Source organism: Amblyraja radiata, chromosome 41 (genome assembly GCF_010909765.2).
Source record: "Amblyraja radiata isolate CabotCenter1 chromosome 41, sAmbRad1.1.pri, whole genome shotgun sequence".
NCBI classification, from domain to species: domain Eukaryota; kingdom Metazoa; phylum Chordata; class Chondrichthyes; order Rajiformes; family Rajidae; genus Amblyraja; species Amblyraja radiata.
In genome coordinates, this window is record NC_045996.1 from 14,441,050 (window position 1) to 14,457,472 (window position 16,423).

The 16,423-nt window shown below is 46.6% G+C and overlaps 1 protein-coding gene across 4 annotated transcripts in view; it reads left to right on the forward strand.

Moving 5' to 3' along the window:
* sirt2 (sirtuin 2) overlaps positions 1–15,891 on the forward strand; it is a 28,292-nt gene extending 12,401 nt beyond the window's left edge. For 3 of the 4 annotated variants that reach the window (XM_033014280.1, XM_033014281.1, XM_033014282.1), the window contains exons 9-16: positions 403–532; positions 3,087–3,146; positions 5,000–5,055; positions 6,763–6,839; positions 11,150–11,201; positions 12,268–12,335; positions 13,697–13,763; positions 15,082–15,891. In XM_033014280.1, the coding sequence (XP_032870171.1) occupies positions 403–532; positions 3,087–3,146; positions 5,000–5,055; positions 6,763–6,839; positions 11,150–11,201; positions 12,268–12,335; positions 13,697–13,763; positions 15,082–15,108 (537 nt within the window). In that variant the 3' untranslated portion in view covers positions 15,109–15,891. Of the gene's footprint in view, positions 1–402; positions 533–3,086; positions 3,147–4,999; positions 5,056–6,762; positions 6,840–11,149; positions 11,202–12,267; positions 12,336–13,696; positions 13,764–15,080 lie in introns of all 4 variants that reach the window. The other variant, XM_033014283.1, reaches the window with a different exon arrangement.
* The last annotated feature ends 532 nt before the right edge of the window (positions 15,892–16,423 follow it).

Below are 16,423 nucleotides of genomic sequence, written 5' to 3' on the forward strand. Positions count from 1 at the left end.
ATTGCTGGAGTAACTCAGCAAGTCAGGCAGCATCTCTAGAGAACATGGATCGGTGATGTTTTGAATCGGGACCTTTCTTCAGACTGATTGTGATAGGGGAGGGGGTTGGGTGCCCCGGGTGCTCCGTTTTCCCCCCACACTCCAAAGACGTACAGATTTGTAGACTAATTGGCTTCGGTGAAAATTGTACATTGGCTCCAGTGTGTGTAGGACAGTTCTAGTCTGTGAGGGGATCGCTGGTGGGTGCGGACTCGGTGGGCCGGAGGTCCTTTTTCCCGTGCTGTATCTCCAAACTAAACTAAACTGGGGTGTGGGGGGGGGGGGGGGCTGATGATAGAAACACTCACTGGCTTGGCACCTAACATTCCTTTTCCTGTTGTTTTTCCCCATTCCGTGCACTAGAACATTGACACTCTTGAAAGAGTCGTTGGGTTGAAAGACGAGGACCTGATAGAAGCCCACGGAACATTCTACACCTCTCACTGCACCAACAGCACATGCAGGAAGCAGTATAACCTGGACTGGATGAAAAGTAAGTCTGCATTGATACATTCCTGCCCGACCTGTATCAGTCAAGTCAAGTCAAGTCACTTTTATTTCTATAGCACATTTAAAAAACAACTCTCGTTGGCCAAAGTGCTTTACATTGGAATAAGAATAGTATAACAAACAACATTGGTTCATAGATTAAATACAAACATCACTACATACATGTAGCCCTCGCTCAGAGGACGTCAGGAAAGGCTTGGGAGTAGAGATGAGTTTTAAGTCTTGACTTAAAGGAGTCGATGGAGGGGGCCGTTCTGATGGGAAGGGGGAAGCTGTTCACAGTCTAGGAGCTGCAACCGCAAAGACGCGGTCGCCCCTGAGCTTATGCCTAGACCGTAATATGCCTAGACAGGATAACAGGTCATCCAGTATTTTTGAAACAGCGATAAAGCTACTGCCTTACAGTGCCGTTGACCATGGTTAGAAACATAGAAACATAGAAATTAGGTGCAGGAGTAGGCCATTCGGCCCTTCGAGCCTGCACCGCCATTCAATATGATCATGGCTGATCATCCAACTCAGTATCCCGTACCTGCCTTCTCTTCATACCCTCTGATCCCCTTAGCCACAAGGGCCACATCTAACTCCCTCTTAAATATAGCCAATGAACTGGCCTCGACTACCCTCTGTGGCAGAGAGTTCCAGAGATTCACCACTCTCTGTGTGAAAAAAGTTCTTCTCATCTCGGTTTTAAAGGATTTCCCCCTTATCCTTAAGCTGTCCTGGACTTCCCCAACATCGGGAGCAATCTTCCTGCATCTAGCCTGTCCAACCCCTTAAGAATTTTGTAAGTTTCTATAAGATCCCCTCTCAATCTCCTAAATTCTAGAGAGTATAAACCAAGTCTATCCAGTCTTTCTTCATAAGACAGTCCTGACATCCCAGGAATCAATCTGGCGAACCTTCTCTGCACTCCCTCTATGGCAATAATGTCCTTCCTCAGATTTGGAGACCAAAACCGTACGCAATACTCCAGGTGTGGTCTCACCAAGACCCTGTACAACTGCAGTAGAACCTCCCTGCTGCTATACTCAAATCCTTTTGCTATGAAAGCTAACATACCATTCGCTTTCTTCACTGCCTGCTGCACCTGCATGCCTACTTTCAATGACTGGTGTACCATGACAGTTAGATCCTGACGACGGGTGCTGTCTGCACGTTCCCTCCGTGACCTGCGTGAGTTTTCTCCGAGATCTTCCGTTTCCTCCCACGCTCCAAAGACGTACAGGGTTGTAGGTTAATTGGCTTGGTGTAAATGTAAATTGTCCCTAGTGTGCCACAGATCCACCTTCCCTGTGGCTATCAAACTGTTAGATTTAGCTTGTAGGGCTAAAGGGATCAAGGGATGTGGGGAAAAATCAGGAACGGGGTACTGATTCTGGATGATCAGCCATGATCACATTGAATGGCGGTGCTGGCTCGAAGGGCTAAATGGCCTACTCCTGCACCTATGTACTGTTTCTATGTACAACAACTCCCCCTTTTGTCATGGGGTAGACTGAGACTGACTCCCCTCCCCAATCTTTGCACATCCCCAATCCCTTCCACTCGTCACTTTTAAGTTCATGTTTCATGTATTTTGTGTTTTTAATGACTGTTGGCAAATCAGTTTCCCTCCCGGGAATGTTCTATTGTATCGTATCGTAAATCAGGTGAAAGTTCAACAGGTTGAGAGAGAGGTGGAATTGATCAGTTTACTGATATCCGCTGGGAACCTGCTATGTGAATGGGGCAAAGTTAGTTTAGTTTAGTTTAGTTTAGAGAGACAGCGGGGAAACAGGCCCTTCGGCCCACCGAGTCTGGACCGACCAGCGATCCCCGCACACTAACACTGTCCTACACACACTAGGGACAATTTTACATTTATACCAAGCAAACTAACCTACAAACCTGGACGTCTTTGGAATGTGGGAGGAAACGGAAGATCTCGGAGAAAACCCACGCGGTCACGGGGAGAATGTAGTCCGGATCGAACCCGGGTCTCCGGCGCTGCAAGCGCTGTTAGGCAGCAACTCTACCGCTGCGCCACCGTGGCCCCCCAGTAAGGGGTTGGACAGGCTAGTTGCAGGAAGATTGTTCCCGGTGTTGGGGAAGTCCAGAACTAGGGGTCACAGTTTAAGGATAAGAGGGAAGTCTTTTAGGACCGAGATGAGAAAATCATTTTTTACACAGGGAGTGGTGAATCTGTGGAATTCTCTGCCACAGAAGGTAGTTGAGGCCACAGTTCATTGGCTATATTTAAGAGGGAGTTAGATGTGGCCCTTGTGGCTAAAGGGATCAGGGGGTATGGAGAGAAGGCAGGGATGGGATACTGAGTTGGATGATCAGCCATAATCATATTGAATGGTGGTGCAGGCTCGAAGGGCTGAATGGCCTACTCCTGCACCTATTGTCTATGTTTCTATAAGCTGCCCCCTTTAGCAAAGCCTGCTCGTGTCCCTTCAACCACACAGTGCATCAACTCCTTGGGATTCAGCTTCGAGGTGCGATAAGTTTGCTAATTTCCTTTTCCCTTCCCTTTTTCTTCCTTCAAACAGCACAGATCTTCACAAAGCCGCTCCCAAAATGTGAGCTGTGCGATTCTGTAGTGAAACCGGGTGAGTGAAAGAGCAGATCGTGGGCTGGTCCCCTTCACAAGGTTTGTGATCTACTCCAGTGAATGGTTCTTGCGGGACATCACCAGCAGTGTGTAAGAGGTGGAATTCATTGCCATAGAAGGCTGTGGAGGCAAAGTCAATGGATATTTTTATGGTGGACATTAGTCTGTTCATGACTACTAAAGGTGTCAAGGGTTTGGGGAGAAGTCAGGAGAATGGGGTTGAGAGGGAAAGATCAGCCATGATTGAATGGCGGAGTAGACTTGATGGGCCGAATGGCCTAATTCTGATCCTACAACTTAAAAACTTATGAAAACATTGAGGAGACCCTCAAGCCAGCTCTAGAATTCAATTGGAATATGACAAATCCATGTGGTGACTACATTTTCAGTTTAGAAATACAGCATGGAAACAGGCCCTTTGGCCCACCGAGTCCACACCGACCATTGATCACCCGTCCACACTATTCCATGTTATCCCACTTTCTCATCCACTCCCTACACACTAGAGGGCTAATTAACCTACAAACCTGGGTACACAAAAATGCTGGAGAAACTCAGCGGGTGCAGCAGCATCTATGGAGCGAAGGAAATGGGCAACGTTTAGACCTGAAACATTGAACATTTCCTTCGCTCCATAGATGCTGCTGCACCCATTGAGTTTCTCCAGCATTTTTGTGTACCTGGGATTTTCCAGCATCTGCAGTTCCTTCTTAAACCTACAAACCTGCACAGCTTTGGGGTGTGGGAGGGAACCCATGGAGTCACAGAGAGAGAACGTGCAAACTCCACATAGAGTCTTTGGCGCTGTGAACCAGCGGCTCTCCTGACTGAGCTGCTGTGCGCCCATTCACCTTGAGCTTGGTTCCCGTAACCATTCAAAATGATCAAACAAGTAGCTTTGAAACTAGTCATCAACCCCCAAGCTCTTTGGGGGAGAGAATCTCAGATCTCCATTCCTCTTCTAATCATTGCTGAAATGCTGAGAGCATGTTTTGCTCTGGGAGAGAATGTAGAAGTAGGGGGGGACATACGTTCAGATAAAAATGCTGGCGAAACTCAGCGGGTGAGGCAGCATCTATGGGGCGACGTTTCGGGTCGAGACCCTTCTTCAGACTGATGTGGGGGGGAAGAAGAAAGATAGAAAGAAGAAAATTTAATCCGAAGATAGACACAAAATGCTGGGGTAACTCAGCGGGTCAGGCAGCATCTCTGGAGAGAAGGAATGGGTGACGCTTCTCAGGATCTCGACCCGCAACGTCACCTGTTCCTTCTCTCCAGAGATGCTGCGTGACCCGCTGAGTTACTCCAGCTTTTTGTGTCTATTGTATTCAGGAGCAGGTGGCTGGCTGTATAATGTTACCAGCTTGTTCTAGCTGGGAGAGTGGGACCATCTCCACCGACAGAGCCAAAGGGACAAATGTTTGCTGGCTGTATACGTTGAGATTTGATGATAGTGTCCAGCCCATCTGAAGAAGAGAAAGGGAGTCTGGTCAATATCCTTCGTCCCTGTGCTCCTCCACCACCTCTCCTGACCAGCCGGCTGTACAAAGCTCTATAATGCAGTGTAAATGGATTTAATGAAGTGTTAAATCCCACTCGGCGATTTTCTCGGCAACTGCCGGCGACATATCAGTGTCGCCAAATGATTTTGAACATTTCAAAATCCAGCCGCGACAAAAAAAATGTTGCGACACTTGACAAAACACCGCGTGCCATATGTTATCACTAACTTTTTCGGTGACCTGATATGTCAGGCAATGATGTCGGCAGTCCCCGGAAAAATCGCCAAGTGGGACAGGCCCTTTAGGCGTGATGAACATAGTTTAAACCCCATTTCCTTCCTTTAAATAGACATTGTGTTCTTCGGCGAAAGTCTCCCCCCTCGGTTCTTTGCCACCATGGAGTCTGTGAGTATAACTCAGTCCACATCATCTGTATTGAAATTTGATCCTTCAAGTTTTACTCCTTAGGAACTTTAAAAAAAAAACCGTAAGGACTGCAGACCTTGCCTCTCCACGATTCCCCCTTCAAGCCCCTGTCCCACTTTCCCGAGTTACTCAGGAATTCTCCCCTCGATTCAAACTCGGAGAATTACGGTAATAGCCAGCCGTAGGTCCTTGGGGCTATTTTTGTGTTGATCTTCTGGGAAACTTGACCGTGGCATTTGCCAAACGTTCAGAATTGTCAGAGACACAAGGAACTGCAGATGCTGGAATCTGGAGTAAAACACAAAGTGCTGGAGGAACTCAGCGGGCCAGGTAGCATCTGTGAAGGGAATGGGGGAGGCAACGTTTTAGGTCGAGACCCTCCTTCGTACTGACCTTAGCTCCCCATACCCTCCACAAATGCTACCGGACCACTGAGTTACCCACTCAGTCTGAAGAAGGGTCTCGACCCGATACGTTGCATATTCCTTCGCTCCGTGGATGCTACCTCACTCGCTGAGTTCCTCCAGCATTTTTGTCTGCCTTTGATTTTTCCAGCATCTGCAGTTCTTTCTTAAACACCGAGTTACTCCAGCACTTTGTGTTTTGTTAATAAATTATCATGGAGTCTTCCAGCACAGAAACAGGCCCTTCGGCCCAACAATATCTGTGCCAACCATCAAGTTTCCCAATTCTTATTGATACCATTTACCCACACTTAGATAAATGTGGAAATTGATTGCGAAATTGATGAAAATGACAACCAAAAAATCCGGGGGAAATCTGCTTCATTGAATTACTGAAATTCAAACTATTTTAACGTATAATTCTTTTTCGCGATGAGCAATTTCTTAAGATTGCTACAATGAATTCCCCTGATACGTATGGAGGGGGGAAGGAGCCCAGGAATAATACGCAGTCAGTGGTGTGTTAGTGATGAGATCACCATTGTGACGTGCAGCAGAAATTGCAAGAAAGAACTGCAGATGTTGGTAAAATCGAAGGTAGACCACAAAAGGCTGGAGTAACTCAGCGGGTGTGGCATCTATGGAGCGAAGGAATAGGCGATGTCTCGGGTCGAGAGCCTTCTTCAGACTGTGGAGTTGGGGGGGGGGGTGCGGGAAGAAAAAAAGGAAGATGCGGAAGACAGTAGGCTGTGGGAGAGCTGGGAAGGGGAGGCATCATAGTGGCAAGTGCATGATTTTATCAATGCAATTCCAGGAAGTAAATCTGCTCTGTGCATCTCCTAGTGTGACGTCGTAATTCTCGCCGAGACATTCTCTGAAATGACTCATCCAGGCTTTCAGATGAAAGGCGGCTCATCACCATTTCCCTGAGTAATTATAGTCAGCCAATTAGTGCCCAGTCCAGCTGGCAGTGCCCGCACCCTTTAAACGGACGAAAGTGTGAAATATACATCTTCTAGATGCTCTGGGACACATCCTCAGTGATGTGATCTGGGGGTCATCGGGTGTTTCGGGTGGATGAAAAAAAGGCCCACGTTCCACTCCGTTGCGTACTACACGTCAGCCCATTGCATTTAGCAGGAGTGGTCTATCTATAGGATCTTCGGAGCCAACAATGTTACAAAGTGTCCCGTTCCCGGTCCTCCCTTGTTCTCCCCCCCCCCCCCCCCCCCCCAACGGCACCCCCCCATTTTAATAAGCACTTTTATTGTCATTCATTTAGGATTTTCCAGTGTGTGACCTCCTCATCATCTTGGGCACATCCCTGCAGGTTCAGCCATTTGCGTCGCTCGTCAACAGGTGTGTGGGGGGTCTTCACGAGGGGTGGGGGAAAACGTCGGAAATATTCCAAATTACAACCAATTATAAAATGTTACAAAATACCAAAATATTAAATATGTTTGTTTATTTAAAAAAAAATTTTTTTTTTTAAGAAAGATAGAAATAAAAGAAGTAAGGAAAGTGAGAAAGAGTCGTGATAGTGCAGGAAAGTGTTGGGAAAAGAAAGCCCATTAGAAAGAGAGTTAGAGAAGAAAGTTAAGAAATAGACCCTAGAAAAGAAAGAAAAAAAGAGAAACAATCGCTCTATTATAAAAAAACTCCGCAAAAAGGGATATACCAACCATATTTTTCACCCCCCGTTACCAGATCCTGGCACCGTTTATTTTTTAAATTACTATTGCACCTTATGCTTGTCAAAATATTAAATATAAACCCATTGTGCTGCTGCCAGTAAGAATTACATTGTGTAAGGAAGGAACTGCAGATGCTAGTTTAAACCGAAGATAGACACAAAATGCTGGAGTAACTCAGCGGGACAGGCAGCATCTCTGCGGGAGAAGGAATGGGTGACGTTTTGGGTCGAGACTCCTCTGCTGCCTGTACGAATTTCATTGTTCCATTGTAGGACATGACAATAATGATCTCCATCATCAAAGACCCCTACCACCCATCGCATCACATATTCTCCATCCTGCCATCTGGGAAGAGGTACAGGAGCATTAGCTGCAAAACCAGCAGGATGCTCCTCGGCTTCTTCCCGCAGGCTATAAGACTGATAAACGGACTTTGCCCCCTGCCAAAGTATCGCGCACCAACCATCAACCTGAACACACTGCAGCAGAGCCACTGTCGTGCCGCTGCCGATCGGAACGCCTGTTGATGTTTAGCAGAGAGGAGAGCGTTTAATTTGTTCATGATATATGTATTTTTATTTCTATTTATTTTTTACTGCACACTGAATGGACTCTGGTAGAGCAACGTTTTTTTGTTTCCTCTGGGTATGTGAGTACTCAGGAAAATGACAATAAAGATATACTATACTATATACTATACAATAAAACACTCTAGACTTTTGAAGGAGGTGCCTGTCTCCAACATCTTCCCTCGCAGTGAGTTCCTGCCCAGCCCCCCCCCCCCCTTCGGTCTGTCAGTTAGAAATATATTTCATGAGCTTCCTTCTATTCCTCCCACGAATGACACTAAGTCTAAGTCCCTTGGTCACTGACCTCTGCTCAGTGACCTCTGACCACTGACCTAGTGGGCATTTGTGGCAGTGCCCTGGGATGGTTCAGGTCTTATCTGGCAGACAGAACTATGTGTGTAAGCCTTGCTGGTTTTGAATCCTCCTCCGCTCCTCTGTCATATGGGGTTCCACAGGGCTCTATTTTAGGGCACCTGCTTTTCTCACTGTACTTACTTCCTCTGGGTTCCATTCTTAGAAAGCATGGCATCTATTTTCATTGTTATGCTGATGATAGCCAACTATATATGCCGCTGAGGAAGGAAGATGCTTGCTCTGTCAAATCACTTCTGTTATGTCTTGATGACATTAAATCCTGGATGGCCCTAAACTTTCTAGGATTTAATGAAAAGAAGACAGAGGTGATAGTGTTTGGTCCCAATGGCTGCCGTGAACCTCCCCCTGTTGACTTGGGTCCCCTGGCACTGTATGTGAAGCCAACAGTTTTGAACCTGGGTTTTAAGATGGACTGTGATTTTAAATTAGATCATCAAATAGGCGTGGTAGTAAAGTCCAGCTTCTTTCATTTAAGGCAGCTGGCAAAGGTGAAGCCCATTCCTGAGCGGCAGCATTTTGAAACAGTAATCCATGCCTTCATTACATCTAGTGTTCAAAAAGGAACTGCATATGCTGGAAGATCGAAGGTACACAAAATTGCTGGAGAAACTCAGCGGGTGCAGCAGCATCTATGGAGCGAAGGAAATTTCCTTCGCTCCATAGATGCTGCTGCACCCGCTGAGTTTCTCCAGCAATTTTGTGTACCTTCATTACATCTAGGCTGGATTACTGTAACGCACTCTATTTTGGAGTTGCTTGATCTTCCCTGGCTCGTCTCCAGTTGGTTCAGAATGCTGCTGCTCGCCTCTTAACTGGAACTGGAAAGAGGGAGCACATAACACCAATTCTGGCCTCCCTCCACTGGCTCCCGGTGCACTTTCGAGTTCATTTTAAGACTCTTTTATTTGTTTTTAAATCTTTAAATGGCCTCGCCCCGCCTTACCTCTCTGAGCTGCTTCATCCCTACGCTCCTGCCCGGTGCCTCAGGTCAGCTGATCAGCTGCTCCTGGAAGTACCGAGGTCTAAGCGGAAGCTCAGAGGGGATAGAGCCTTCTCTGTTGTTGCTCCGACATTATGGAACACTCTGCCGTTGCACATCAGACAGGCCCCCTCACTGTCCATCTTCAAAACCAATCTTAAAACCCATTTCTATTCCTTGGCTTTTGACCCTGCATGAGACTTTGCTCCTGTTTTAGTGTTTTTAATGTTTTTTTTATTGTTTTTACTCTCTCTTTTAATGTTTTTATTGTCGTGTAATAATTTTTTTGTCCATGATTAGTCATGTACAGCACTTTGTTGCAACAGTGGTTGTTTTTAAAGTGCTCTATAAATAAAGTTATTATTATTATTATTGATGGCAATCGACCCTTCCTGCTCATCTTGTCTGGCCTTCTCATAAATTAGTAATCCTGGATTAAACCAGTTTCCCGTGTTTCAAAGAAAATGACACCAAGAAAATGACACCAAAGTCAAAATTCTTCAACACATTGGCAACACTGGAGCCTTTAATGTGGCCACATCCTGTGATCAGGCACGCTGCAACAGCTGTGACTGTGAGTTTAGTTCCGTTTAGTTCAGAGATACTGCGTGGAAACAGGCCCTTCAGCCCATCGAGTCCGCACCGACCAGCGACCACCCAAAGCATTTGATAAGGTCCCACATAGGAGATTAGTGGGCAAAATTAGGGCACATGGTATTGGGAGTAGAGTGCTGACATGGATAGAGAAGTGGTTGGCAAACAGGAAACAAAGAGTAGGGATTAACGGGTCCCTTTCAGAATGGCAGGCAGTGACGAGTGGGGTACCGCAAGGCTCGGTGCTGGGACCGCAGATATTTACAATATACATCAATGATTTGGATGAAGGGATTCAAAGTAACATTAGCAAATTTGCAGATGACACAAAGCTGGGTGGCAGTGTGAACTGTGAGGAGGATGCTGTGAGAATGCAGGGTGACTTGGACAGGTTGGGGGAGTGGGCAGATGCATGGCAGATTAAGTTTAATTCAGATAAATGTGAAGTTATCCACTTTGGTAGCAAAAACAGGAAGTCAGATTACTATCTAAATGGCGTCAAGTTGCAAAAAGGGGAAGTACAACGGGATCTGGGGGTCCTTGTGCATCAGTCTATGAAAGTAAGCATGCAGGTACAGCAGGCAGTGAAGAAAGCGAATGGCATGTTGGCCTTTATAACAAGAGGAATCGAATATAAGAGCAAAGATGTCCTTCTGCAGTTGTACAGGGCCCTAGTGAGGCCACACTTGGAGTATTGTGTGCAGTTTTGGTCCCCTAATTTGAGGAAGGACATTCTTGCTATTGAGGGAATGCAGCGTAGGTTTACAAGGTTAATTCCCGGGATGGCGGAACTGTCATATGCTGAGAGAATGGAGCGGCTGGGTTTGTACACTCTAGAGTTTAGAAGGATGAGAGGGAATCTAATTGAAACATATAAGATTGTTAAGGGCTTGGACACGCTAGAGGCAGGAAACATGTTCCCGATGTTGGGGGAGTCCAGAACCAGGGGCCACAGTTTAAGAATAAAGAGTAAGCCATTTAGAACGGAGATGAGGAAACACATTTTCTCATAGAGAGTGGTGAGTCGGTGGAATTCTCTGCCTCAGAGGGCGGTGGAGGCAGGTTCTCTGGATGATTTCAAAACAGCTAAATTGGGCTCTTAAAAATAGCAGAGTTGGGGGATATGGGGAGAAGGCAGGAACGGGGTACTGATTGTGGATGATCAGCCATGATCACATTGAATGGCGGTGCTGGCTTGAAGGGCCGAATGGCCTACTCCTGCACCTATTGTCTATTGTCTATTGTCATTCCACAACCCGTGGCCAGCTTGCAGGCTTCATTTCAGGCTTTTGCAACAGTCTGCTCTGGGAGGTGCTGCCCAAAGAGGTGACTTGGTTGCTTGAGGTAGATCTGCCCTTGCTGCTGCAATGGTGCTGCTTCTGGGAAACCAGTGGCTGACAAGGTGTGATGGTTCACATGAGGATTGTGGTAACGAAGCTCTCTTCCCTTCTCCTACAGAGTGTCCAAGTCCACCCCGAGGCTGTTCATTAACAAAGAGACCACTCGTCAGGTTCGTACAAGTGCTGCGTATCGCCAGCGAGGCTACACACACAGCCCGTCATTTAAAGGGCCTGTCCTACTTGGTGATTTTTTTTCGGTCGCCGAAAGATTTTGAAATGTAACAAAAGATGGCAGGTACAACAGAGCAATGAGCCACTTGTGTCAGCGTTTATGCTTCCAACACGTTCTTCCCACTTGCATCTCTCCTCACCAGAGTACCTTTCTATTCCATTCTGCGGAACATAGAAACATAGAAACATAGAAATTAGGTGCAGGAGTAGGCCATTCGGCCCTTCGAGCCTGCACCGCCATTCAATATGATCATGGCTGATCATCCAACTCAGTATCCCGTACCTGCCTTCTCTCCATACCCTCTGATCCCCTTAGCCACAAGGGCCACATCTAACTCCCTCTTAAATATAGCCAATGAACTGGCCTCGACTACCCTCTGTGGCAGGGAGTTCCAGAGATTCACCACTCTCTGTGTGAAAAAAGTTCTTCTCATCTCGGTTTTAAAGGATTTCCCCCTTATCCTTAAGCTGTGACCCCTTGTCCTGGACTTCCCCAACATCGGGAGCAATCTTCCTGCATCTAGCCTGTCCAACCCCTTAAGAATTTTGTAAGTTTCTATAAGATCCCCTCTCAATCTCCTAAATTCTAGAGAGTATAAACCAAGTCTATCCAGTCTTTCTTCATAAGACAGTCCGGACATCCCAGGAATCAGTCTGGTGAACCTTCTCTGCACTCCCTCTATGGCAATAATGTCCTTCCTCAGATTTGGAATGTCCTTCCTCAGATTTGGAATGTCCTTCCTCAGAAGGAACACCTTCGCTCAGCCCACCTGAACCTACCTGATCTCCCGGTTGCCGGCCACTTTAATTCTCCTTCCCATTCCCACACAGACCTTTCTGCCCTCGGTCTCCTCCATTGTCAGAGTAAGGCTAAACGCAAATTGGAGGAGCAGCGTATCAAATTTGTTTCCGCGCTGCATCTCCGAACTAAAGCATCTTTTCCCAACATAAATCATTGCTTCCGATTGTGTGAATGAAGGTTTTTTTTCCCTTTCTTTCCTGCAGAGTGACCCCATGATGGCTCTGCTGGGACTTGGGAATTCTCTTGACTTTGATTCAGAAAAAGCCTACAGGCAAGTTTGTCTACGATTCATTTTTTCACCTCGCCACCCACGGCGGTCACAGTGGCGCAGCGGTAGAGTTGCTGCCTTACAGCGAACGCAGCGCCGGAGACCCGGGTTCGATCCCGACTACAGGCGCTTTCTGTACGGAGTTTGCACGTTCTCCCCGTGAACTGCATGGGTTTTCTCCGAGATCTTTGGTTTCCTCCCACACTCCAAAGACGTGCAGGTTTGTAGGTTGATTGGCTTGGAATAAATGTAAATTGTCCCTAGTGTGTGTAGGATAGTGTTAATCTGTGGGGATCGCTGGTCGGCGCGGACTTGGTGGGCCGAATGGCCTGTTTCCGCGCTGTATCTCTAAAAATAAAAAATGGGATCTTATGCACCCTGGGGGCTGGAGACATTTGCAGGCTGCCCTTTGTTACTGTGTCCAATTCATTCTTATACATAGATCCATTTACCTTAAACCTAAACACCATTGAAATCTGAAATAAATGCGAAAAAAATACTTAGCAGGTCAAGCAGCATCCATGGAGAGAGGAACGTATATTAACTTTTTTTAAACTTCAAGTAATTCTTCCATCTCCTCTCTCTCCATCCCTCCCCCATCCAAGTCATGTACTAGCTTCAAAGTCGTCTCGTTGAGTCTCATTGTCTCACCTAGCCCACAGCTAACAATAGCCTGCTTCTTTTATCATTGCTACTTTTTTGCATATCTTTCATTCATTTGTTCTATATATCTCTACATCACCGTCTATATCTCTCGTATCCCTTTCCCCCCGACTCTCAGTCTGACGAAGGGTCAGGACTTTCATATGAATAAAGACTGGATAGTCACGGCTTGTACTCGCTAGAATTCAGAAGATTGAGGGGGGGGATCTTATAGAAACTTACAAAATTCTTAAGGGGTTGGACAGGCTGGATGCAGGAAGATTGTTCCCGATGTTGGGGAAGTCCAGAACTAGGGGTCACACAGTTTAAGGATAAGGGGGAAATCCTTTAGGACCGAGATGAGAAAAACATTTTTACACACAGAGAGTGGTGAATCTGTGGAATTCTCTGCCACAGAAGGTAGTTGAGGCCACAGTTCATTGGCTATATTTAAGAGGGAGTTAGATGTGGCCCTTGTGGCTAAAGGGATCAGGGGGTATGGAGAAAAGGCAGGTACAGGATACTGAGTTGGATGATCAGCCATGATCATATTGAATGGCAGTGCAGGCTCGAAGGGCCGAATGGCCTACTCCTGCACCTATTTTCTATGAACCTGTTCCTTTTCTCCAGAGATGCTGCCTGACCCGCTGAGTTACTCCAGCTTTTTGTGCCTATCCTGGTGTTCCATTTCTATCCTCACCTGCCATGTTTTGCCTCAGCAGGGATGTAGCGTACGTGGGTCCGTGCGATGATGGGTGCCTGGCTCTTGCTGAATTGCTGGGATGGAAGGTATGGTAACGTTTCCATTATATTGTAAATCTCGCTCAATCCCTCGATTGTAGCTTCACCCCAGGCCAAATAATAGCATTAATTAATTAATAGCGTAAATGGAAGGAGGGTCTCAACCCAAAACGTCACCCATTCCTTCTCTCCAGAGATGCTGCCTGTCTCGCTGAGTTACTCCAGCATTTTGTGTCTATCTTCAGTATAGCTTTAACGTGGGAGAGGCAAGTTTGGCAAGTTTGAACCAGCATCTGCAGTTCTTTCCTACGCAATTAATATTAGTGTTGGCCAATGCACTGCAAAATAACTCCATGAAAGGCTACAGGACTGAGTAGAGCGTTCATTATATTTATAGCTTTTAGCTTAAAGATACAGCACAGAAAGGCCCACTGAGTCCATGCCGACAAGCGATCCCCATGCACTAGACCTATCCTACGCACCAGGGACAATTTACAAATTTTACCGAAGCCAATCCTGTATGTCTTTGGAACATGGGTGGAAACCAGAGCACCCGGGGAAAACCCACGCGCTCACGGGAAGAAAGTACAAACTCCATACAAACAGCACCCGTAGTCAGGATCGAACCCGGGTCTCTGGTTAAGAATAAGGAGAAGGCCATTTAAGATGAGGGAAAACTTTTTCACCCAGATAGTTGTAAATCTGCAGAATTCTCTGCCACAGAAGGCAGTGGAGGCCAAATCACTGGATGTATTCAAGTTAGATTTAGCTCTTGGGGCTAACGGAATCAAGGGATATGGGGAAAAAGCTGGAACGGGGTACTGATTGGGGATGATCAGCTATGATCATATTGAGTGGCGGTGTTGTCTCGATGGGCCGACTGGCCTACTCCTGCACCTATTTTCTATGTTTCTATGTGAGAAAGAACTGCAGATGCTGGATAAAATCGAAGGTGAACACAAAATGCAGGAGTAACTCAGCGGGTGAGGCAGCATCTATGGAGAGAAGCAATGGGCGACGTTTCGGGTCGAGACCCTTCAGGATCACCCATTCCTTCTCTCCATAGATGCTGCCTCCCCCGCTGAGTCTCCCAGCATCTCTTATCTGAAGAAGGCTCTCGTACCCCAACGTTCACACACATTCCTTTGTTCCATAGATGCTGCCTCACCACACCCATGAGTTACTCCCATAGCATTTTTTTTGTCTACCTTCTAATGTTGCTATGTTAATACTCTCAGAAGCTCGGCTGTCCTGTCATTTTTGTGATGGTTCGGTGTGCTTGTGGAGTTTCACCGGAGACCGACTTGTTCTCTTAGGTCTCGCGCCTGTCCCCTGTGAGGTTTTTATCTCTAATTCTTTGCACAGGGACGAACTTGCCAGAAGAAAGTTGTGAAGAAGGAGCACGCCCTGATCGACAGCCAGGCGGAAGGGGCGCAGGCATCAGCTGGCCCCGCGGCTCAGGAGGAGAAGGGAAGCGTGCTGAAGTCACAGGCGGTAACGCAGGAAGAGGCGGAGAAGCCAGGTGCCCAAAAGAAAGCATGACTCTGCTACAGCCCACTGCACTAAATAACCCGGCAGGGAAAGCAAACGTCTTTGCAACTGCAACCCCTCGTATTAACTGCTGTGAAGAGTGACTGCGGAGTAATTGAACCCATCCTCACTCACCTCTGCTGCAGCAACGACAATATTGCCCATTTGACTTTCCTTAAGTTTGATTATAGATACCTAGTCAAGGGCATCGAACCCGTCCACAGTGGACAGGGTGTAACAACAGTTTTAACAGCAGTGTGTGTGGGGGGGGGGGGGGGGAAGGTTGTGTTGCAGTACAAGTTTTTTATTGTGATTGTCGTATGAAATGGGGATTCATTTCATCCCTCTGGGAACCAATTCCATGAGAATAAAGCAGCAAATTATTAACTGAGTTTCATTGCTCTGCCTATTGTGACTCAAAGCACTCTTTGGTTTGAGAGTTCGGCCCAGAGTCGGCAGCGGTTTGATGGAGAATGGAGTTGTTGCAACTAATCGAATGGACAACTAGAAACCAAACATCCTACAGCGAGCATGATAGGCCACTCGACGAAAAAGAGACGTGGGCAGATTCGTGGGTAATTTTCGGCCCCATTTCCCTAACCGGCTTCCGTCTCCGCACCAAAGATCCCGTAGCGGAGCAAAGATACTAGTGCGGAGACGGAAGCCGTTTATGGAAACATCCTCGTAAAAATAAAAATCCTTTGGTAAAAATCTTCTCACCTTCAGAATTATAATTTATAAACACAAACTGTTCCCCCGCAACGTTGATTACACTGCAAGTCGGGTCGGGTCGGGTCGGGTCGGGTTACTGAAATGGATGAAAAAAAGGCCCACGTTCCGCTCCGTTGCGTACTACACGTCAGCCCATTGCATTTAGACGGAATGGTCTATCTTGCTCCCGCTATAGGATCTTTGGTAGAAATGGTGATGTTTAAAGTTGAAGTGAAGTTTAAAAAAACACCCTAACCTTAAAATCTTTAAATTACTTCTGGTTTGCAATTAACTGTGATTCTTCATTAATGATTATATATTGTGTATAAAGGTTTGGCATGTTTCTGGTGTTTGAGTTAGCAAATAAAACGACATGTTAATTCAGATTGATTCACTTGTGATTTCCTGCCTCAGCTCTCCATCTATGCTCGTTCCCGGCTAATCTTAGCGCTGCATGCCTTGTACAA